General features: G+C 42.0%; 1 protein-coding gene across 1 annotated transcript in view; it reads left to right on the forward strand.

The window, feature by feature from the left end:
- DOHH (deoxyhypusine hydroxylase) overlaps positions 1-24,036 on the forward strand; it is a 47,670-nt gene that overhangs the window by 17,989 nt on the left and 5,645 nt on the right. Inside the window, exons 2-3 of the mRNA XM_040417752.1 lie at positions 1,172-1,248; positions 7,093-7,330. Coding sequence (XP_040273686.1) covers positions 1,172-1,248; positions 7,093-7,330 — 315 coding nt within the window. The remainder of the gene's footprint in view (positions 1-1,171; positions 1,249-7,092; positions 7,331-24,036) is intronic.

The following is a 24,036-nucleotide window of genomic DNA, read 5'->3' on the forward strand; positions in this document are numbered from 1 at the left end:
CATCATATGGTGTTAAGGGCGCCTGTCACCTCATTTTCACCACTTAACTAACAGCATTGCCCCACAGAGGAGTTAGGGTAAATGCACACAAACAGGATTTATTTGTGGAGAAATATGTGCACACATCAATTGGTGTGGATTTTACTTTCCCCATTGAAGTGAAGCGAGAAAATCGGCATAAAAGCTGGTCAGGAAAAAAATAAAAATTGCCATGCTTGACTGCAGGTCAAAATCCGCACAGAAGGTCAGTATTGTGTACATGAGAATTTCAAATTCTTATAGAATACAATGTAAATTGGAGCTGAAAATCCACATGCAATCCTGATTGTGTGCATTTAGCCTGAAAACGCATTCCAAACATACCTATGTTTTTTTGTGTCTTTTTTTTTTTTTTTTTCCATGTCCAGGAAAATAATCTGGCAGGCTTTGCTGTTCCAAGTGGACGTGGGATAAAGACACACATACACACAGGTATGTCTGGAATGTGTTTGCGATCTTCTGTGGGGCAATGCTGTTAGTTATATTGGTGAAAATGAGGTGACACCCTTTAAGTGACTTCAGGAGACACTGCCTTCTATGTATAAACTTTATAACTCCAGAAGCCTCTTACACAGAGCAGTCAGAATTGAGCTAACCTTAACGATATTTGAAGCGCTGCCTTCAATACCATAATTTCCATAGTTGGCAAAGCAGGCCCCCCAACTTCCCCAGTAGTCACAGCAGACCTTTCCTGTTTTCAGTTGTACATTTCAGTTACGGTAGATGCCAGCTCCTGTATTTTCTTATCTGCCTTGGTCTGCTGTTGACAGAGCCTGATGCAGGAGGTGCTGGCAGCGCTGTCGTTTTATAACCACTCCTATGTGATTTCGTACGTCCATGACCACTTCTGCCAAAGTCTATCAACATTGAAAAAAATTATTGGTCTCCAGGGCTAATACTTTGCATCAGCCTATTGACCAGGTTACAGGGGTTTCTCTATCTCCAATATATACTGTCTGCTGTATGGGCATGTGGATGTAAGTAAACAGAATCTCCATTTAGTCTTAGTCCCCACAGTTCCAGAGTAGGTGCTACTTACAACAGGATTAGCATTGTTAGACAAGCAGCTGCATAATTCCAAAAGCAAATATAAGCATTAGAAAATGTAGTTTGCATTTTTATATTTAAACAGGTGAAGCTTTGGGGGCTATTGGAGATCCAGAAGTTCTAGAGCTGCTGAAAGAGTATAGCCGAGATTCCGTCATAGAGGTAATATTGAATATTTTCATTAGTGTGTTTATTCACTAGTTATTTGAATTTGTTTTATTTTTACTGACTGTTCTTAAAGGAAATTTGTCAGTTTTTATGCTGCCCTAAGGCCGCTTTCACACGAGCGAGTTCAACGCATTGAACTTGCAGCGCAATGTGTGTCTGCAGCAGTTCCCATACTGACCTCCCTAGCACTGACGTGATCCGATAGCATTATATTGATTTTTGATGCTATGAAGGCTTTAGAGTTCTGGAATGTATTGTATAACACTGACCTAATGCTGTCAGTTTTATTCAATACATTCCAGAACTGTAAGGGTTACACAGCATCATACATCAATATAATGCTAAGCACCCAGTCAGTGCAAGGGAGGTCAGTACGGGAGCTGTCGCAGACACACACTGCGTGTTCAGTGTGTTGAACTCGCTCATGTGAAAGCAACCAAATAGCTCCAGAACATGCCGGTGATTCCTGATAATCCTGAGTTCTTGGCTGTCACTGACTTCTGTTCCTGATTGAGTTTGTTAGCTCATGAACATCAGGACTCATTGGCATGTGCTGGAGCTGTGCAGTACAAGATTTTAGCAAATCTGGTTCAATTAAATACAGTGAAGAAGCATTTTGCTGAGGGGATTTATCACTTTTATGGTGCCATTAGTGAGGACACCATGAAACTGGTGACAGATTTAACTGTTGTCACACGTCTGTGTTTTGAATGGGATCAGCAATGGCAGATTTCACTGGATTCAGTATTTTAAAAAGTCCAATACCATTTATGTGCATTTTCCATCCAAGTTATACAGACACTTAAGTAAAACCAAGGCACATAAATAGAACACAAACAACAAAGGTCCTTGTCATTCTGGGCACTAACTAAACAGTGGGGTTATCTCACCAATATTCTCAGCATAAGTGCTCATGCCCACGAGCATAATGGCCCCGAGCCTGTGCTTCGGACCGCAAATTGTCGTCTGTAATGCATGGGCACTGACTTTGTGACCTCCGTTTGTGGGTGCGAACATTGACTTGAATGGGTCAGCGATCCTCAACATATGGCCAAAGTTAGAACATGTTCTATCTTTTTCTGGTGTGGAGGTACAGATGGGAAGCCCACTGAATTGCTTTGTTGTGCTTCCGCTCCGCAAAAGATGTGTAGTCCTGTCTTAGGTTGTATCTTGCTGATTTCGGACCCATTCAAGTCAACCACTGAGTGCACACGGCCAGTGCCCATATAGATTTGCAGACCTGCCATTTATGGTCCACTATACTGGCACTGAGTCATTACGCTTGTGTGCATGAGACCTAACACAGGAGGTTAGGTTTTACACAGCCAACAGATTAGGCAGCTTTCAGGCTTCTGACACTGACAATTTCAGCCCTATATTTCTCCCCACAGTAATTAGCCCAGCATCTACACCTGGGATAGGATTACTTTAGGCTAATTTATACTGGAGTGGTAAGGGAATGCCAAGCGCCACTATCAAAACCTGCATACCAGTCCTTAAAAATCCAGCTCACAAAACACTTTAAAGAAAAGTGACTCAGCTTTCTTAGATTCTTTTTACCTCACCCGATGAATATTGTGTATTCGGTGGCTCACCAGCTGGACACAATAAAATGGGTGCACACTTCAATAGACTCGCCCGTCCTTAAAAAAACTAAATAGAAAATGGATTGGAGAAGGGCAATCACTATATGGGAATACATGGAAATGTAATAAAACTCCACTTAGAAGCATACAGGAATTAAATCAATAAAATGACAAAATAATAAAACAATTATAATGGCACAGCAAAAAAAAAAAACTATTGAGATAAAACAGCAAATCGGCTAAATAAACTGCCTAGAATGGCTTGCATAGAATAGCAAACCTGCTGACTAGACTGTAATAACCATACATCCACATCTGGTATATAGCCCGTATGTTCACACTTGTAGGGTATCCGATATCACTCATACGTTGCACACGCCTACTACGTCCAAATGAACTCCAGGTTATTATAGGCAGACAACAGATGATTACGATCAGGGTTAGCATGGTATGTTAGGGATGAACTTCAATGCACAATGCCAGTTGTGTAAGGCCAGTAAGTCCACACTTATAAGGCCACGGATGGTGGGGTATCTCTCATAAGTTGCATACACCTGCTATGTCCCAACCGCTCCAAGTTGATATGGATACAAAACGCAAGTGGTTAGTAACAGAATTAGTTTGGTAAGTTGCGGATAAATTTCCCCTCAATGCACAGTATTAAAGGGAATCTGTCACCAGCATATTATAATTTTTTTTTTTTTCATGAATCCATGTGTAATAAAGTACCTTATATCCAGATGTCTTTGTTCTTTTTATTGCGAGTCTTGTCATTTCTTCATAAAAAGGCTTTTTATGATATGCAAATCAAGCTGTAAGGAGCCCAGAGGGGCGTTCTTCTTTCTCCACGATGCCCAGGAACGCCCCTCTGAAGTGCCGTGCCCGCCGAAATTTGAAAACGAATACCTCCTACAAGTTCAGCTAAATCGCCTCCCAGAGGCGCGGCTGAGTGCTCAAACCCCCTCCCCCCCAGCGCCGCGCTCTGCGGCAAACACCCCGAACCTCCTCTCGCCGCATCCTAAATCCCGCGCAGGCGCAGTGCCGGCAATTTCCTGCGCCTGCGCAATGATAAAAAGACTGAGGGCAACAGCGTCACTGGGACCGGCGTATGCCCAGTGACGCTGTTGAAGCTGTTGCCCTCAGTCTTTTTATCATTGCGCAGGAAATCGCCAGCACTGCGCCTGCGCGGGATTTAGGATGCGGCGAGAGGAGGTTCGGGGTGTTTGCCGCATAGCGCGGCGCTGGGGGGGAGGGGGTTTGAGCACTCAGCTGTGCCTCTGAGAGGCGATTTAGCTGAACTTGTAGGAGGTATTCGTTTTCAAATTTCGGCGGGCACGGCACTTCAGAGGGGCGTTCCTGGGCACCGTGGAGAAAGAAGAACGCCCTTCTGGGCTCCTTACAGCTTGATTTGCATATCATAAAAAGCCTTTTTATGAAGAAATGACAAGACTCGCAATAAAAAGAACAAGACATCTGGATATAAGGTACTTTATTACACATGGATTCATGAATTATTTTTTTTTGATAATATGCTGGTGACAGATTCCCTTTAAGTGTACTGGTATTGTACATTACCGCTCCTGGATTCTCCGGCTGTGTCCTGTGAGGGTTTCTTCTGTGGCTGTTACCTGACGCGGCGTCCCGCGTGGTATCAGTCGGACGTAGCGTCCAACGTGACTCTGTAGCCGCTTCCTGGAGAGCGTCTCCAGTCTCCTGGGTCCTACTTTCCCTCCGCCTCCACTCTCATTTGGTTTCAGAGATACAGGTATCTGTAGGGATGTAGCATCAGGTTTCCATAAGTAATTTATATTTCATTGATGAAAGTCCAGTACGGTACCAAACGCGTTTCAGGGTCTACACCCCTTCATCAGTGGTTATCGAACTGGGCTGCTTGTAAGGGCTTTATATATCCCGCCGTATCTGGAATAATGGGTTATCCAAAAATCCTGGATCTGGATTTGTTACCTTAACATAGTCATGCATTACTTTGCCATTTCTTGGAGAACATATATTTATCCCCATATAATAATATTCACATAATATACATAAAATCACTTTATTTGAAATAAAAATACGTATTAAATAAAACGATAAAATTCGTAAAAAATGCAAAAAACCGCATATACATATATATATTTACATATAGACCTCTGCATCTTCCAATATATTCATTGTCAATTCTGTAGACTAGGGGGGGGAGTTTACCTCACCCATTTGAGCATTCTTAGGCTACTTTCACACCTGCGTTCAGGTGTCCGCTCGTGAGCTCCGTTTGAAGGGGCTCACAAGCGGCCCTGAACGCAGCCGTCCGGCCCTAATGCATTCTCAGTGGAGGCGGATCCGCTGAGAATGCATCCGCCTGCCAGCGCTCAGCCTCCGCTCCGCTCAGTGAGCGGACACCTGAACGCTGCTTGCAGCGTTCGCGTGTCCGCCTGGCCGTGCGGAGGCGAGCGGATCCGTCCAGACTTATAATGGAAGTCAATGGGGACGGATCCGCTTCAAGATGACACCATATGGCTCAATCTTCTTCAAGCGGATCCCTCCCCCATTGACTTTCAATGTAAAGTCTGAACGGATCCGCTCAGGCTACTTTCACAAGTTATAATGCAGACGGATTCGTTCTGAACGGATGCAAACGTCTGCATTATAGGAGCGGATCCGTCTGATGAAACATCAGACGGATCCGCTCTAAACGCTAGTGTGAAAGTAGCCTTAGTGAGATATACACCCCATCCAGTACTTTACCAGCCACCATTTTACACTGTACTGTTATAAAAAAAAAAATAGAAACAAAAATTGTTTAATAGTGAAATTCCAACAAAAATATTTGTGGCATATTTAAAATATGTCTAGTTTGTGATGGTATAGCCAGAAGGGACTCCCACTGGTATGATAATTGGGTGCCACTTGGCTGCAATTGCAGATTTGGGGCCTAAAGGGGTATTCCAGGTTTTTACTGGTAATGCTTCTCATCAGGATAGGCCATTAAAATCAGATTATTGGGGTCTGACACCCTGCAATCAGCGGTTTCCAAGCAGCGCCGCAACTACATAACTCCATCCACTCTACAGTAGTTCCAGTACCCCTGCAGAACAACTGATCGGGAATACATATTAATTAAAGGGAATGTTTTTACATTAAACATTTTTTTAAAGAATTTTGGTGGTTATTTTTTAATTTGACATGTCAATATTTACATAAAAATGTAATCCTGCAGTTTTCACACTGTTACCTAGGGCTTATAATAGGTGCCATTTCTTGGTCTGTACTGATCATTGCAGTTATGTGCTCATTACAGGCAGGGTTTTCCTGACAGATATCACCTATATAAACATAAAACAGGATCTACCAAAACTGTCAAAATGTATCTACTCCTTCCTGACAGGTCACAGAGCATGCCTGAAAACATTCTCCTATAGAAGTCAATAAGATGTCCTCCAGTTTATTGTGTCTAGGGCCCATGTGTCTAAATGCTGTTAAGAACAGTACAGGCAAAATGTTAGCCCCCATAATTATGTTCAGAATATAGAATTAAAAAAATCTACAATCAAAAAATAAGAACAGATTAGAAAAAGGGATTTGTCTCTATATGGTTTTAACACGTTCTTTTAAGTTTTTGTTTTTATGACACGGTAAAGAGCAGGAAGTAGGGGCTAGAAACAATTAAAAATAGCCATAATATGGAAAAATTAAAAGCTATGGCTCTTGGAATGCAAGAGTGAAAAAAATGATTGGTGCTTAAAGGGGTTGTCTCACTTCCACAAATAGCATTTATCACATAAAGAAAGTTAATACAAGGCACTTAGAATGTATTGTGATTGTCCAAATTGACTCCTTTACTGGCTAGATTCATTTTTTCATCTCCATTATACACTTCTCGTTTCAATAGTTATGACCACCCTGAAATCCAGCAGTGGTGGCTGTGCTTGCACACTGTAGGAAAAAGACATCCTATGCGCACTCCCAAGGTCCAGGTCACCATAGAGGCTAGTGCTTTTTCCTATAGTGTGCAAGCACAGTCACTGCTGCTGGATTGCAGGCTGGTTGTAACCATGGAAACTAGCAGGGCATCTCTGGAAAGTTCAGGTGTTTTTATCTTCTGAAAATAGCAATGTGTACAGCGAATTAGATCGTGCCTTATATTAACTTTGTCTACATGATAAATGCCATTTGTTGAAGTGACACAACCCCTTTAATGTTGGGATGGAAGAAACACGAGATGAAAGTCTACTTTGCTTGTTTTGATCTTTAGGTTGCAGAAACATGTCAGCTTGCCATTCAAAGGATAGAATGGTTTCAGAGGAATCCGGATGCACCTGATGATAACCCTTTCTTGTCAGTGGACCCTGCTCCTCCTTCTGAGGAAAGAGATGTACCATCTCTGCGTGCTATTCTATTAAATGACAACTTGCCGCTATTTGAACGATATCGTGCCATGTTTGCTCTTCGAAATATTGGAGGAAATGAGGCAGTTCTGGCATTGACAGATGGTGAGCCACCTAAGATAAAACTGCATGTTTATATACCCAGATATAAAGATGATTTGAATGTTTATATTTGCTCTTTCCCACATTTTCTTGTGTAGAAAACTTGCAATTTTTGCCCGAGGTCCTGTTTTGCACCAAAATTTGCAACTTTTTACCATTTTTTTTAATACACTTGCAACTTATATAAAAACTGAGGCGTGGTGGACCACAGTTGGGACAACCACAGCTCAACATATTTAAAGGGAACCTGTCGCCAGGAAAATGCAATGCAAACTACAGGCACCATGTTATAGAGGAGGAGATGCTGAGCAGATTGATACACTGCTCAAAAAAATTAAGGGAACACTTAAACAACACAATGTAACTCCAAGTCAATCACACTTCTGTGAAATCAAACTGTCCACTTAGGAAGCTATTTCACATGCTGTTGTGCAAATGGGATAGACAACAGGTGGAAATTATAGGCAATTAGCAAGACACCCCCAATAAAGGAGTGGTTCTGCAGGTGGTGACCACAGACCACTTCTCAGTTCCTATGCTTCCTGGCTGATGTTTTTGTCACTTTTGAATGCTGGCGGTGCTTTCACTCTAGTGGTAGCATGAGACGGAGTCTACAACCCACACAAGTGTCTCAGGTAGTGCAGCTTATCCAGAATGGCACATCAATGCAAGCTGTGGCAAGAAGGTTTGCTGTGTCTGTCAGCGTAGTGTCCAGAGCATGGAGGCGCTACCAGGAGACAGGCCAGTACATCAGGAGACGTGGAGGAGGCCGTAGGAGGGCAACATCCCAGCAGCAGGACCGCTACCTCCGCCTTTGTGCAAGGAGGAACAGGAGGAGCACTGCCAGAGCTCTGCAAAATGACCTCCAACAGGCCACAAATGTGCATGTGTCTGCTCAAACGGTCAGAAACAGACTCCATGAGGGTGATATGAGGGCCCGACGTCCACAGGTGGGAGTTGTGCTTACAGCCCAACACCGTGCAGGACTTTTGGCATTTGCCAGAGAACACCAAGATTGGCAAATTCGCCACTGGCGCCCTGTGCTCTACACAGATGAAAGCAGGTTCATACTGAGCACATGTGACAGACGTGACAGAGTCTTGAGACGCCGTGGAGAACGTTCTGCTGCCTGCAACATCCTCCAGCATGACCAGTTTGGCATTGGGTGAGTAATGGTGGGGGGTGGCATTTCTTTGGAGGGCAGCACAGCCCTCCATGTGCTCGCCAGAGGTAGCCTGACTGCCATTAGGTACCAAGATGAGATCCTCAGACCCCTTGTGAGACCATAGGCTGGTGTGGTTGGCCCAGGGTTCCTCCTAATGCAAGACAATGCTAGACCTCATGTGGCTGGAGTGTGTCAGCAGTTCCTGCAAGACGAAGGCATTGATGCTATGGACTGGCCCGCCCGTTCCCCAGACCTGAATCCAATTGAGCACATCTGGGACATCATGTATCGCTCTATCCACCGTCACGTTGCACCACAGACTGTCCAGGAGTTGGCAGATGCTTTAGTCCAGGTCTGGGAGGAGATCCCTCAGGAGACCGTCCGCCACCTCATCAGGAGCATGCACAGGCGTTGTAGGGAGGTCATACAGGCACGTGGAGGCCACACATACTACTGAGCCTCATTTTGACTTGTTTTAAGGACATTACATCAAAGTTGGATCAGCCTGTAGTGTGTTTTTCCACTTTAATTTTGAGTGTGACTCCAAATCCAGACCTCCATGGGTTGAAAAATTTGATTTCCTTTTTTTTTTTTTTGTGTGATTTTGTTGTCAGCACATTCAACTATGTAAAGAACAAATTATTTCAGAAGAATATTTAATTCAGATCTAGGATGTGTTATTTTTGTGTTCCCTTTTATTTTTTTGAGCAGTGTATATCATTTTACGGGAAATTATTCAGTGTAATAACTAATTTATTCATTTAAAGGAAATCTGTCAGCTCTGAACCCCCCCCCCCCCCCCAAAGTAGAGTAAGCAGTGTCTAGAGTAATGCTGTGCTCCCACAAACCAGCAGTACAATGGCTTGAGGACTCCTGTGCTCATGCACCTAATGGAGAGAACTGAAGAGTCTCAATGCATTTTACAGCTGTTTTGTGGGAGCACAGTGTCAATGTATTGACACTGTACACCTTATAATCTTAAAGGGGTTATTCAGTACTATAAACTGCCCCCCCCCCCCCCCCCCCCCCCCATACGCCAGGCCACTCACAGGGAATATACTTGCGCCGCTCCTGGTCCCCGTGCGCTGATTAAGGCTAGGTCTACACAACGACATTTGTTGCGCGAAATTTTGTAGCACGACAATTTTTATAATGGTAGTCTATGGTGTCGCACTGCAACATGCGACATACTGCGACGCGAGAGTCGCAAAAAATCCAGCATTTATTTTTGGGAGACGTTACAAGGCTTAGAAGTAAATCTTGAAATTTCTCAATTTTCAAAAACCAACTTTTTAACTCCTTAAGGACACAGCTTTATGTCACCTTAAGGACCAAGCCATTTTTTGCAAATCTGACCAATGTCACTTTAAGTGGTGATAACTTTAAAACGCTTTGACTTATCCAGGCCATTCTGAGATTTATTTTTTTTTGGCACATATTGTACTTCATAACACTGGTAAAATGGAGTAAAAAAAAAAAATCATTTTTAATTATAGAAAAATACCAAATTTGCCCAAAATTTTGAAAAAATTAGCAAATTTCCAAGTTTCAATTTCTCTACTTCTAGAATACATAGTAATACCTACAAAAATAGTTATTACTTTACATTCCCCATATGTCTACTTCATGTTAGGATCATTTTGGGAATGACATTTTATTTTTGGGGGACGTTACAAGGCTTAGAAGTTTAGAAGTAAATCTTGAAATTTCTCAGAAATTTTCAAAAACCAACTTTTTAAGGACCAGTTCAGGTCTGAAGTCACTTTGTGAGGCTTACATAATAGAAACCACCCAAAAATTACCCCATTCTAGAAACTACACCCCTCAAGGTATTCAAACGTTGTTAACCCTTTAGGTGTTCCACAAGAATTAATGGAAAATAGAGATACAATTTCAAAATTTTACTTTTTTGGCAGATTTTCCATTAAATTTTTTTTTTTCCAGTTGCAAAGCAATGGTTAACAGCCAAATAAAACTCAATATTTATGGCTCTAATTCTGTAGTTTACAGAAACACCCCATATGTGGTCGTAAACTGCTGTACGGGCACATGGCAGGGCGCAGAAGGAAAGGAATGCCATACGGTTTTTGGAAGGCAGATTTTGCTGGACTGTTTTTTTTTTTTGACACCATGTCCCATTTGAAGCCCCGCTGATGCACCCCTAGAGTAGAAACTCTAAAAAAGTGACCCTATTTTAGAAACTATGGGATAGGGTGGAAGTTTTGTTGGTACTAGTTTAGGGTACATATGATTTTTGGTTTCTCTGTATTACACTTTTTGTGAGGCAAGGTAACAAGAAATAGCTGTTTTTGGCACGTGTCTTTTTTTGTTATTTACAACATTCATCTGACAGGTTAGATCATGTGGTATTTTTATAGAGCAGGTTGTCATGGACGCGGCGATGCCTAATATGTATACAATTTTTTTATTTATGTAAGTTTTACACAATGATTTCATTTTTGAAACAAAAAAAATCATGTTTTAGTGTCTCCATATTCTGAGATCCATCGTTTTTTCAGTTTTTGGGCGATTATCTTGGATAGGGTATGATTTTTGCGGGATGAGATGACTGGCACTATTTTGGGGTGCATGTGACTTTTTGATCGCTTGCTATTACACTTTTTGTGATGTAAGGTGACAAAAAATGGTTTATTTAGCACAGTTTTTATTTATTTTTTACGGCGTTCATCTGAGGGGTTAGGTCATGTGATATTTTTATAGAGCCGGTTGATACGGACGTGGCGATACCTAATATGTATACTTTTTTATTTTATTTATGTAAGTTGTACACTAAAGGCTATTTAAGGCTTGGTTCACATCAGCGTTCAGCCTTTCCGTTCTCCTGCTCCATTATAGGAGGAGGAGAACGGAAAGGACGTATTCGGCACATAACTGAGCCGAGCGGAGCCTAGGGACCCCATAGACTATATTGGGGTCCGTTAGGTTTCCGCTCAGAAGATGATTTTGGAGCGGAGACAAAAGTTGTGCATGCAGGACTTTTGTCTCCGCTCCAAAATGATCTTCTGAGCGGAAACCTAACGGACCCCATTATAGTCTATGGGGTCTGTAGGCTCCGTTCGGCTCAGTTATGAGCCGAATCCGTCCTTTCCGTTCTCCTATAACTGAGCAGGAGAACGGAAAGGCTGAACGCTGATGTGAACAAGGCCTTAGAACAAAAAAAATGATGTTTTAGTGTCTCCATATTCTGAGCCATATTTTTTTTATTTATTTTTTTGGCGATTGTCTCAGGTAGGGGCTCATTTTTTGCGGGATGAGGTGACTGTTAGATTGCTACTACGCCTTTTTGATCCCTTGCTGTTGTACTTTTTGTGATGTAAGGTGACCAAAAATGGTATATTTAGCAGTTTTTACTTTTTACGGTGTTCATCTGAGGGGTTAGGTCATGTGATATGCTTATAGAGCCGGTCGATACGCACGCGGCGATACCTAATTTTTTTTTAATTTTTTTTTTTCATATTCTTTGCCTTTTTTTTTTACTTTATTTGGGGAAAATTACGTTTTTGTTTTTTATTTGAAACTTTTAATTTTTTGGGGGGAAACTTATATTTTCAATTTTTTTTTTTTTTTTTTTTGTCCCACTTTGGGATTTGAACTTTTGGGGGTCTAATCCTTTACAATGCATTCCAATACTTCTGCATTGGAATGCTTTGGCTGTACTGTGTGTATTACTCATACAGCTTCTGGCCTGTGAGATCCAGGGGGCTGGATCTCACAGGCTCTTAACCGGAAGGCAGCGGCGATGCCTCAGGAAGGCATCGCGCTGCCTTCTATGCCTGTGTCCCCCCTACAGCTGCATGGGGACCCGATGGCACCGCCGCAGCATGAGGTCATAGTCTGAATTGACCTGCGGTTTGCCCCAATAGCCGACACGGGAAGAGGGGGGGGGGGGGGGGGAGACAGATCACAGGACCCCCCCCCTCGCATTTAGCCAAGGTGCCTGCTCAATGATTTGAGCAGGCACCGGGTTCCGATCATCGCCCGCTGAGCGGCGGTGATCGGAAATACATAGGACTTACCGGTACGCCCTATGTCCGGAACAGGTTAATATTCACCCCATTAGACGCACTGACATTCCCCCCCCCCCCACACACACACACACTTTGGGGGGGAATGTCGTTGAGACATTGTTCTTCCCTGGTGACAGGATAGGAAACTAGCTACCTTGATCCTAAATAGGAATCTTTCATATACAGGTTCTATCAGTTTCTAACAACCTATGATGGTTTTTTAACCCCTTAACGCCCAGCGCTGTACATGTACGGCGCAAGGTCCGTGGGGCTCTGGGGAAGGATTGGGGGGAATCACGGCACCATGCCTGCTCTTACCGGCAGGCAGCCATGCCGGGTAAGGGCAGCATGGTGCTGCACCACCCCCCTGCAGCTTCCAGCGCTGCGATTGGCTAATCAATGAGACTGGCACATCGCAGCGCAGGAAGCTGTCAGAGGCATCGGGAGGAGGTCAGGGGGAGGTGGCAGGTGCTGAACAAGCCAGCACTGGTCACCTCCGAGGTAAGGCAGGGGACACCAGTGTTTTGGGTCCCCTGGCAGCTCTGCTATTGGCTGGAATAACGCTCCAGCCAATGGCAGCGCTATAGCTGCACAGGAAGAGGCAGAACTTATCAGCTAGAATGGCTGCTTGCAGGGGACTGCATGCAGGGAGGTTCTGTGCTGCTTGTGGCTTTCTGGGACTTGTGGTGCAAACCACTGAGATTTAACTCCTTTCCTGCTGAAAAGAAGAAAGAACAACAATATCTGGAATAGCTGCACCGATTATATATTTTTTCATTTGCAGCTGTTCTAGATCCCTAAACCACCCTCCTTTTTTACCATTTTCCAGCTCTGCACCATTTTTTCTGCGTGCAAGCTGTGACAGCCAAGTGCTGTTGAGTGCATACCTGCCTGATGGGGATTATTTGTGCAGTTTTTTTGGCTAATTTTTCATTTATTTTTTTTTGGTTAAAAAAAAGTAGGGCATATATATTTCTATGTCTACAGTGGATATAAAAAGTCTACACACTCCTGTTAAAATGTCAGGTTTCTGTGATGTAATTTTTTTTTGACAAAGATGAATCCTTTTTAGAACTTTTTCCACCTTTTTATTCTTGCCTAGAAACTGTACAACTCAATTGAAAAACAAACTGAAATCTTTTAGTAGAGGGAAAATTTAAGATAAAATTAAAATAACATGGTTGCATAAGTGTGCACACCCTTAAACTAATACTTTATTGAAGCACTTTTTGATTTTATTACAGCACTGTCTTTTTGGGTATGAGTCTATCAGCATGGCACATTTTGACTTGGCAAGATTTGCCCACTCTTCTTGTGCCAATATTGACTGGTATTTGGAACTGTTCATAATTCCCACTAGCTTAGCTAAGGCCCCAGTTCCAGCTGAAGGAAAACAGGCCCAAAGCATGATGCTGCCACCACCATGCTTCACTGTGGGTATGGTGTTCTTTTGGTGACGTGCAGTGTTTTTGCACCAAACATATCTTTTGGAATTATGGCCAAAAAGTTAAACCTTGGTTTCATCAGACCATAACTCCTTTTCCCACATGCTTTTGGGAGACTTCAGATGTGTAGCTTGGATGTTTTTCTTAGTAAGAAAAGGCTTTTGTCTTGCCACTCTACCCCGTAGCCCAGACATATGAAGAATACGGGAGATTGTTGTCACATGTACCACACAGCCAGTACTTGCCAGATATTCCTGCAGCTCCTTTAATGTTGCTGTAGGCCTCTTGGTAGCCTCCCAGACCAGTTTTCTTCTCGTCTTTTCATAAATTTTGGAGGGACGTCCAATTCTTGGTAATACTATTGTTGTGCCATATTTTCTCTATTTGATGATGAATGTCTTCACTGTGTTCCATGGTATTTCTAATGCCTTGGGAAATAGTTTTGTACCCTTCTCCTGACTGATACCATTTAACAATGAGATCCCTCTGATGTTTTGAATCCCTCTCCCATGGCTTCTTCTCTGGGTGGCGACTAAGAAAATTTCAGGAATGACCAACTAGAGCAGCTGAACTTTATTTGGGGTTAATCAGAGGCACTTTAAATGATGGCAGGTGTATGCGGACTCCTATTTAACATGATTTTAAATGGTATTGCTTAATTCTTAACACCGCTATATCCCCAGTGCACACTTATGCAACCACTTACGATTTTTTTTAATGAGACATGGCAGCTAAAATCCATGTCTGTTTATTCAGGCCTGCAAAAAACATATTTTGCACTTTGCCTCTAGAGCCCTGCTGTGACCTGTACAGCAGGCTAAAAGCACATATGGGGTGTTTGCAAAAAGGGGAGACAATGAGGAACATATACTGGGCTGCGATTTCTCCTTTAACCCCTTGTGAAAGCAAAAAATTGGGGTCTGCTAGTAATTTTTTCATTTTTACAAATGTGTGATTTGAAAAGCTTTCACAAGTGTTTCTGTCTTATGTGAGACACCTGTTTGCTGAAAAGTACCCTTTCCACCATTTAAAATGTTCGTACGGGGGTGTTCTTTCTGAAATGGGGTCACTTCTTAGAATTTTTCATTTCTGGGGACCTCAGGAATTAATTTAATGTGACATGGCACCTAAAATACATGTCTGCCAATTCAGGCCAGCAAAATCCATATTTAGACGTTTGACTCTAGTGCCCTTCCATGCACCCATACATAATTTTTTTGAGCACATATGAGTTGTCAGTGTATGTAGGGGGAAATGGGTAACAATGTGGGGTGCATTTTGTCCTGTTACCCCTTGTGAAAGTGAAAAATGTGGGTGTAAGATCCGCAAACTCCAGACTCTTATAGACCGATATCCCTCTTAATGTCAGATGTTAAGAGTTTGCTGCTCACTGAGCAAGCACTCTATGGGGTAGTTAAGGGGGAGGGTGATAGCGAGGAGGCTGAGGAAAGTGAGGTAGCTAGCTGGGTAACAGTTAGAAAGCGGGGTAGAGGGAAGAGTGCCAGGGAGGCTAGCCCTGATCTGTCACACCCCAACAAGTTTGCACGGTTGGCAGATGAGGGAGATGTCTGTTCAGGGACAACACTGCTGCAGCCGGACACTTCCTCTGCCAGTCAGGGGAATTTCAGCTCCAGTAAGCAGGGCACCAGGAGAGCAGGGCAGGGCAGACAGGTGCTGGTAGTGGGAGACTCAATTATTAGGGCAATCTGTCACAAAGACCATGATCGCCGAACAGTGTGTTGTCTTCCTGGCACTAGAGTTCGACACATTGCAGAGGGGGTTAACAGATTGCTGGGAGGGGCTGGAGAAGATCCAGTGGTCATGGTCCATATTGGAACCAATGACAAAGTTAGAGGAAGGTGGAGAGTCCTTAAAAATGATTTTAGGGTAGTAGGTCAAAAGCTTAGGGCAAGGACCTCAAAGGTAGTGTTTTCCGAAATACTGTCTGTACCTCGAGCCACACAAGAAAGGCAGCGGGAGATAAGGGAGGTTAACAAGTGGCTCAAGAACTGATGTAGGAAGGAGGGGTTTGGGTTCCTGGAGAACAGGACTCTGTCAGCTACAGGCTCTATCGTAGGGATGGGCTGCACCTCAATTGGGAAGGGGCAGCTATGTTGAGAGGAAAGATGGCTAGAAGGTTGAAGTGTTTAAACTAGGGACTGGGGGGGAGGGGGGGTAATTACATTATAGGATGGGAAGATAGTGCAGATAGAGACCGGGGGCAAGGTAGTGGGACTGGGGGAGGAATGGAAGGAGTGACTAGAACAGTTCAGAAGGAAAGGTGTTGGGTAAAAAAAATGATATACATAAAAATTTAATGTATGTATACTAATGCCAGAAGCCTGACTAATAAAACTAGGGAACTGGAATTTGTGATGTGTGAGGAGGACTATGACATAGTGGGAATAACTGAGGCATGGCTGGATGATAGCTATGACTGGGCAGTTAATGTACAAGGTTAGTCTGTTTAGAAAGAATTGTCAAAACCGGAGAGGGGGAGGGGTTTGCCTTTATGTAAAGTCCTGTCTAAAGCCCACAGTCCGAGTAGATATAAGTGAGGGACATGAACATGTGAAGTCCCTGGGTAGAAATACATGGAGGCAAAAATAATTATAAATTACTAATAGTAGTTTACTATAAACCACCTAATATACCAGAGTCCACAGAAAATCTACTACTAAACGAGATAGATGAGGTGGCAAACCATAATGAGGTGGTTATTATGGGGGACTTAAACTACCCAGATATAGACTGGGAAACTGAAAGCTGTATATCTCATAAAGAAAACAGGTTTTTGGCAATAACCAAAGACAATTACCTTTCCCAACTGGTTCACAACCTGCCTAAAGGGACGGCCATACTGGACTTAGTATTAACCAATAGACCTGACAGAACAGATGTGCAGCTTGGGGGACACTTGGGAAATAGTGACCATAAAGTAATAACCTTCCCATTATCCTTCAAATGAGTTTCTACAGGTAGGAACAAAATTACCAAACTTCAAAAAGCTAAATTTAGCCAACTAAGAGAGGCCATAGGTGTAAATATTTGGGACAAAGTCCTCAAAAATAAAAATACCGCCAAAAAATGGGATATTTCTAAAAGCATCCTAAGATCTAATTGTGAGAGGTACATACTTTTTTTTTTTTTTTTTTTTTTATAGGAATAAAGGTTTAAGGAACAAGAAGAAACCAATGGGGATAAACAGAACTGTAAAGAAAGCAATAAAAGACAATAATAAAGCATTTAAATCACTAAAACAGGAGGGTAGCCAGGAAACACTGACAAACTATAAGGAAAAAAATAGAATATGTAAAAAACAAAAAAATGCCGACAAACTAGAGGCCGAGAGATTAATTGCCAAAGAAAGCAAAACTAACCCTAAAATGTTCTTCAATTATATAAATGGTAAAAAGTATAAATCTGAAGGTGTCGGCCCTCTACAGAGCAATGAAGGGGGGAGTTGCAGAGAGCGACTAGTAGAAAGCAAAGCTATTAAGTATTTTTTTTTCTCTCCACTGTGTTCACTGAGGAAAATAAACTGTTAGATGAAATGCAGAATGTAAAGGTAAATTCCCCATTTAAAGTTCCCTGTCTTACCCAGGAAGAAGTGGGGCTGAATTTTAAAAAGATGAAAATAGACAAATCGCCAGGACCAGATAGCATACAACCCCGTATTCTAAGAGAATTAAGTAATGTCCTAGCCAGACCCTTATTTCTGATATTTACAGACTATACTGACAGGGAGTGTTCCACAGGATTGACGCATGGCAAATGTGGTGCCAATATTCAAAAAGGGTGCAAAAACAGAGCCTGGAAACTATAGTAACATAGTACATAAGGCCGAAAAGACATTTATCCATCCAGTTCGGCCTGTCATCCTGCAAGTTGATCCAGAGGAAGGCAAAAAAAAACTGTGAGGTAGAAGCCAATTTTCCTCACTTTAGGGGAATAAAAAATTCCTTCCCGACTCCAATCAGGCAATCGGAATAACTCCCTGGATCAACGACCCCTCTCTAGTAGCTATAGCCTGTAATATTATTACGCTCCAGAAATACATCCAGGCCCCTCTATAGGCCGGTAAATTTTTAACATCTCTTGTGGGTAAACAGTTTGAAGGTTTTCTAAGAGATGCTATCTTGGAGGATCTCAATGAAAATAAGCAAGTAACACCATATCAGTATGGCTTCATGAGGGATCGGTCATGTCAAACTAATTTATTCAGTTTCTATGGGGAGGTAAGTTCTAGACTTGACAGTGGTGAATCAATGGATGTCGTATATCTGGACTTCTCCAAAGCATTTGACACTGTACCACATAAAAGATTAGTATATAAAATGAGAATGCTTGGACTGGGAGAAAATGTCTGTATGTGGGTAAGTACCTGGCTCAGTAATAGAAAACACAGGGTGGTTATTAATGGTACACACTCAGATTAGGTCACTATCACTAGTGGAGTACCTCAGGGGTCAGTATTGGGCCCTATTCTCTTCAAAATATTTATTAATTATCTTGTAGAAGGTTTTCACAGTAAAATCTAAATTTTTGCAGCTGACGCTAAACTGTGTAGAGTAATTAACACCGAAGAGGACAGTATACTGCTACAGATGGATCTGGATAGATTAGAGGCTTGGGCAGAGAAGTGGCAGATGATGTTTAACACTGACAAATGTAAGGTTATGCACATGGGAAGGAATAATGCAAATCACCCGTACATACTAAATGGTAAAACACTCTGTAACACTGACGTGGAAAAGGACCTAGGAATTTTAATAAACAGCAAACTAAGCAGTAAAAAACAGTGTCGGGCAGCTGCTGCCAAGGCCAATAAGATAATGGGTTGCATCAAAAGGGGCATAGATGCCCGTGATGAGAACATAGTCCTACCACTTTACAAATCACTAGTCAGACCACACATGGAGTACTGTGTACAGTTCTGGGCTCCTGTAAACAAGGCAGACATAGCAGAGCTGGAGAGGGTTCAGAGGTGGGCAACTTAAGTAATAACTGTAATGGGGAAACTACAGTACCCTGAAAGAATATCAACTTTAGGGTTATTCACTTTAGAAAAAAAGACTGAGGGGAGATCTAATTACTATGTATAAATATATCAGGGGACAGTACAGAGATCTCTCCCATCATCTATTTATCCCCAGGCATGTGACGAGGGGACACCCTCTGCGTCTGGTGGAAAGAATGTTTGTACACAAACATAGAAAAGGACTCTTTACCATAAGAGTAGTGAGACTATGGAACTCTCTGCTTGAGGGAGGCGGTGATGGTGAGTACACTAAAAGAATTCAAGAGGGGCTTGGATGAATTTCTGGAGTGTAATAATATCACAGGCTATAGCTACTATAGAGGGGTCGTTGATCCAGGGAGTTATTCTGATTGCCTGATTGGAGTCGGGAAGGATATTTTTTTTCCCCCCTTAAGTGGGGAAAATTGGCTTCTACCTACTTTTTTTTTTTTTTTGCCTTCCTCTGGATCAACTTGCAGGATAACAGGCTGAACTGGATGGACAAATGTATTTTTTTCGGCCATATAAACTGTTAATATGTCAGATGTTAAGCTTTTAGCATAGGTCTTGGCGAAGCGTCTATCCAGAGTGATTCTTAACATACCGTAATCTATCCAGATCAGACAGGATTTATGCCCCAGTAATCTACAGCTATCAATATAAGAAGAGTATATACCAGTTTACAAGTTCAGACGGATAATTGTGGAGTCATGAACCATGTTAACTGGGTTTAATTAAAACATAACTTTTACTTTGGTATTATTAAAAAAGACCTTAAATAAACCACATTGCTGTGAGAGGATAGACAAATAAGTAAACGCCACCTACTAATTCCACAGTGTAATAGAAGGAAAAAGGGTGGATCTTACCACTTTCAGTAGAAGGGAAATATGCACCAGATGGCGTGGATGTTCTAATGTTTGGTGGCAATAGAACACTTGTGACCGGCACTCTTGTCGTCCAAGGCAGTATATGATTCTCCTATTATGCCCTAGAGGTAAAACCCTACCTATCAGGAGGGTTAGAGGCTATAAAAGTCACCTACCTAACAGACACAGAGCACCCGCCCCGATAGGGGTGACCCCATACGGAATCTGTCCCTGTATTGGGGCCTAATCCCTATATGAACCCTAATTATAAAGCCCTACATGCCATGTTTCGTTCCAAATAACCGGAACTCATCAGGGGACTCAATGAACTGAAGGGAATACTGAAAAAGTAAAAGGAAAACAAAAAGTACATAAAACTATGGTCAATTCCGATCATATATGACAAACTACACATAGAAAGACCAAATTGGTCATCAGTGATAAGTTTCTACTTACAAGTTTCGACACAGGAAGATTTTTTGTATTGTACAATGTAGGGACTTCCAATGACTAACGTCCGTACCAGGGTGTGGGGAAGTGTCCCAAATCCACCTTCGTCTCACCGCAATTTGTGGATATTTGGGAGAGCACTGAGTAGCGCGCCATCTCCCATTTAAATAAGAAAGGTATCCAGCTTGATACACCCCCGTAAGCCCGCCTTACCTGGCTGTCATGACCCGCAAGTGGAACGCACTATGACCGTGTGCGTTCCACAGCATCGGAAGTAGGCATCACGTGATCTACGGGTTGCCGGAAGTAAAGTGAAAACTGTGTGAGCTAAGCAATCGGGTGACGCTCAAACACACAGTCCACCTATGCCATCAGTAATGTCATGTAATCTCATGTTAGCTCTCGTTAAAATGGAAAAGAACTGTACAAGAAAGATGATTTGCATCTTTCTCTCAAGGGAACGAATGTCCTCAGTGAACAGTTCCAAGTATTTGCTAAGGAGCATTTAAATTAGTAAAGGGGGGGCAAAAGAGTGATAATCCAGCACTCCGACTGCCCCCCGGAACAATGCCAGAAGATGCCAGTAGCACAAAGGTTAAGAAATGACAAGCTCAGATTCTTGTCTACAAATGCTCGCAGTTTAGGGAATAAGATCAATGAACTTGAGGCTATAATGGCATCTGAGAATATAGATATAGTGGCTGTTACTGAGACGTGGTTCAATGGGAGTAATGACTGTGATATAACAGTACCAGGGTTCTCTCTATACAGGAAAGACAGAAGGCAAGAAAGGGGGAGGGGTGGCCCTGTATGTGAAAGCATGAAATCTAATTTGATACAAGTTAGCGAGACCAATTTAGAGTCAGCTTGATAATCATAAGGTAACTCGTGTAGGAGTGATATATAGACCACCTAGCCAAGTCAAAGAATTAGATCTACTAGTTGAGGAAAAAGATAAAATGACATTGAAGGGGGAAGTTATCATTATGGGAGACTTTAATCTTCCTGACGTAAACTGGAAAACCAAAATAGCTAGTTCTGCCAGGAGTACAGATATTCTAAATTCCCTACTGGGATTATCTCTACAGCAAGTAGTTGAGGAGCCAACCTAGAAGGAGGCCATTTTAGATTTGGTATTCACAAATGGGAATTTGGTATCTGATATTACTGTAGGGGAAAGCTTGGGATCTAGTGATTACCAGTCAGTGTGGTTTACTATAAGTACAGTGACAGTCACACCACACAAAAACAAGAGTTTTAGATTTTAGAAAAACTGACTTTTCTAAAATTAGATTAGTGGTATACAAGTCCCTATCAGATTGGAACAGTTTCAATGGAGTCCAGGAGAAATGGGACTACTTAAAAGTGGCACTATTGAAGGCAACAGAAAATTGCATTAGGCTTGTCAGTAAAAGCAAAAAAGGGAAGAGACCCCTGTGGTACTCAGCAGAAGTGACCAAAATCATTAAAAACAAAAAGATAGCATTTAGTAATTTAGAAAAATAAAAAGAGTATGACAGGCAAATTTATAAGATTAGGCAGAGAGGCCAAACAAGTTATAAGAGCTTCTAAAGCACAGGCAGAAGAGAAATGAGCTCAGTCAGTCAGTGAAAAAAGGCGATAAGATATTCTTCAGATACATAAATGAAAAAAAGGGAACTAAAACAAGGAATTGCCAAATTAAAAACAAAAGGAAGGTATATGGAAGAAGATAAAGACCTAGCTGACTGCCTCAATGAATACTTCTGTTCAGTTTTTACAAAGGAAAATGAAGGAAAAGGACCTCAGTTAGGAAAGAAGACTAATGAATCTTATAATGCATGTGTCTTTACAGAGCAAGAGGTTCTAAGTCAGCTGTCTTAAATTTTATACAAATAAGTCACAGGGGCCTGATGGGATACACCCAAAGCTATTAAAAGAGCTCAGCGGCGAACTAGCAAAACCATTAACAGATTTATTTAACCAATCACTGGCAACAGGAGTCGTCCCAGAAGATTGGAAATTGGCAAATGTGCCCATTCACAAGAAAGGTAGTAGGGAGGAATCGGGCAACTATAGGCCAGTAAGCCTGACATCAATAGTGGGGAAATTAATGGAAACCATACTTAAGGAGAGGATTGTGGAACATCTAAAATCCCATGGATTGAAAGATGAAAAACAGAATGGGTTTACTTCAGGGAGATCATGTCAAGCTAATCTTTTATATTTTTTTGTTTGGTGACTAAAATAATAGATGGCGGTGGTGCAGTAGACATTGCTTATCTGGACTTTAGTAAGGCTTTCGATACTGTCCCACATAGAAGGCTTATCAATAAATTGCAGTCTTTGTGCGTGGACTCCCATATTGTCGAATAGATTAGGCAGTGGCTGAGGGACAGACAACAGAGGGTTGTAGTCAATGGAGTATATTCAGACAATGGTCTTGTTACCAGTGGAGTACCTCAGGGATCTGTTCTGGGACCCATATTGTTTAATATCTTTATCAGCGAAATTGCAGAAGGCCTCGATGGTAAGGTGTGTCTTTTTGCTGATGACACAAAGATTTGTAACAGGGTTGATGTTCCTGGAGGGATACACCAAATGGAAAAGGATTTAGGAAAACTAGAGGAATGGTCAAAAATCTGGCAACTAAAATTTTATGTTGAGAAGTGCAAGATAATGCACCTGGGGCGTAAAAACCCAAGAGCAGAATATTAAATCAGTGATACAGTCCTAACCTCAGTATCTGAGTAAAGGGATTTAGGGGTCATTATTTCAGAAGACTTAAAGGTAGGCAGACAATGTCATAGAGCAGCAGGAAATGCTAGCAGAATGCTTGGGTGTATAGGGAGAGGAATTACCAGTAGAAAGAGGGAGGTGCTCATGCATATCAGAATGATATTGATACTTTGCAGAGAGTTCAGAGAAGAGCTACTAAACTATGGATTGCAGGATAAAACTTACCAGGAAAGATTAAAGGACCTTAACATGTATAGCTTGGAAGAAAGACGAGACATTGGGGATATGATAGAAACTTTTAAATACATAAAGGGAATCAACAAGGTAAAAGAGGAGAGAATATTTAAAAGAAAAACTGCTACAAGAGGACATAGTTTTAAATTAGAGGGGCAAAGGTTTAAAAGTAATATAAGGAAGTATTACTTTACTGAGAGAGTAGTGGATGCATGGAATAGCCTTCCTGCAGAAGTGGTAGCTGCAAATACAGTGAAGGGGTTTAAGCATGCATGGGATAGGCATAAGGCCTTCCTTTATATAATATAGGGCCAAGGGCTATTCATAGTATTCAGTATATTGGACAGACTAGATGGGCCAAATGGTTCTTATCTGCCGACACATTCTATGTTTCTAATGTATGACCGCTGGTAAGTACGGCAGAATCGCATCACAGTGGATTTAGTAGGCAAGAGCCCTGAGTAAATTTTTGTTACAGATTATAGACACTGATAATACATCGGAGAAGACTATTACATATCCCTAATTTCATATGTGCTCTGGAATCTTAATAAGCACTAGAACAGGTGCATATACAATAAAATTATCTATCCTCATATGTGACATTTTAAATAAAGCTGCTAAAATTCAGCTGCTCATTAAGACTTAAGGGGTACGCGGTTTTGAGATGGAAGATACATTTAGCCCCACACTGGAGGATTCTCCTATCCCAATCGCCGTGTCTGTGACAGGTGCCGAGGAGGAGTATAAAACAACTGTGTCAAGTGACAGGTACCTGTT

The sequence above is a fragment of the Bufo bufo genome, chromosome 2, assembly GCF_905171765.1.
Source record: "Bufo bufo chromosome 2, aBufBuf1.1, whole genome shotgun sequence".
Taxonomy (NCBI): domain Eukaryota; kingdom Metazoa; phylum Chordata; class Amphibia; order Anura; family Bufonidae; genus Bufo; species Bufo bufo.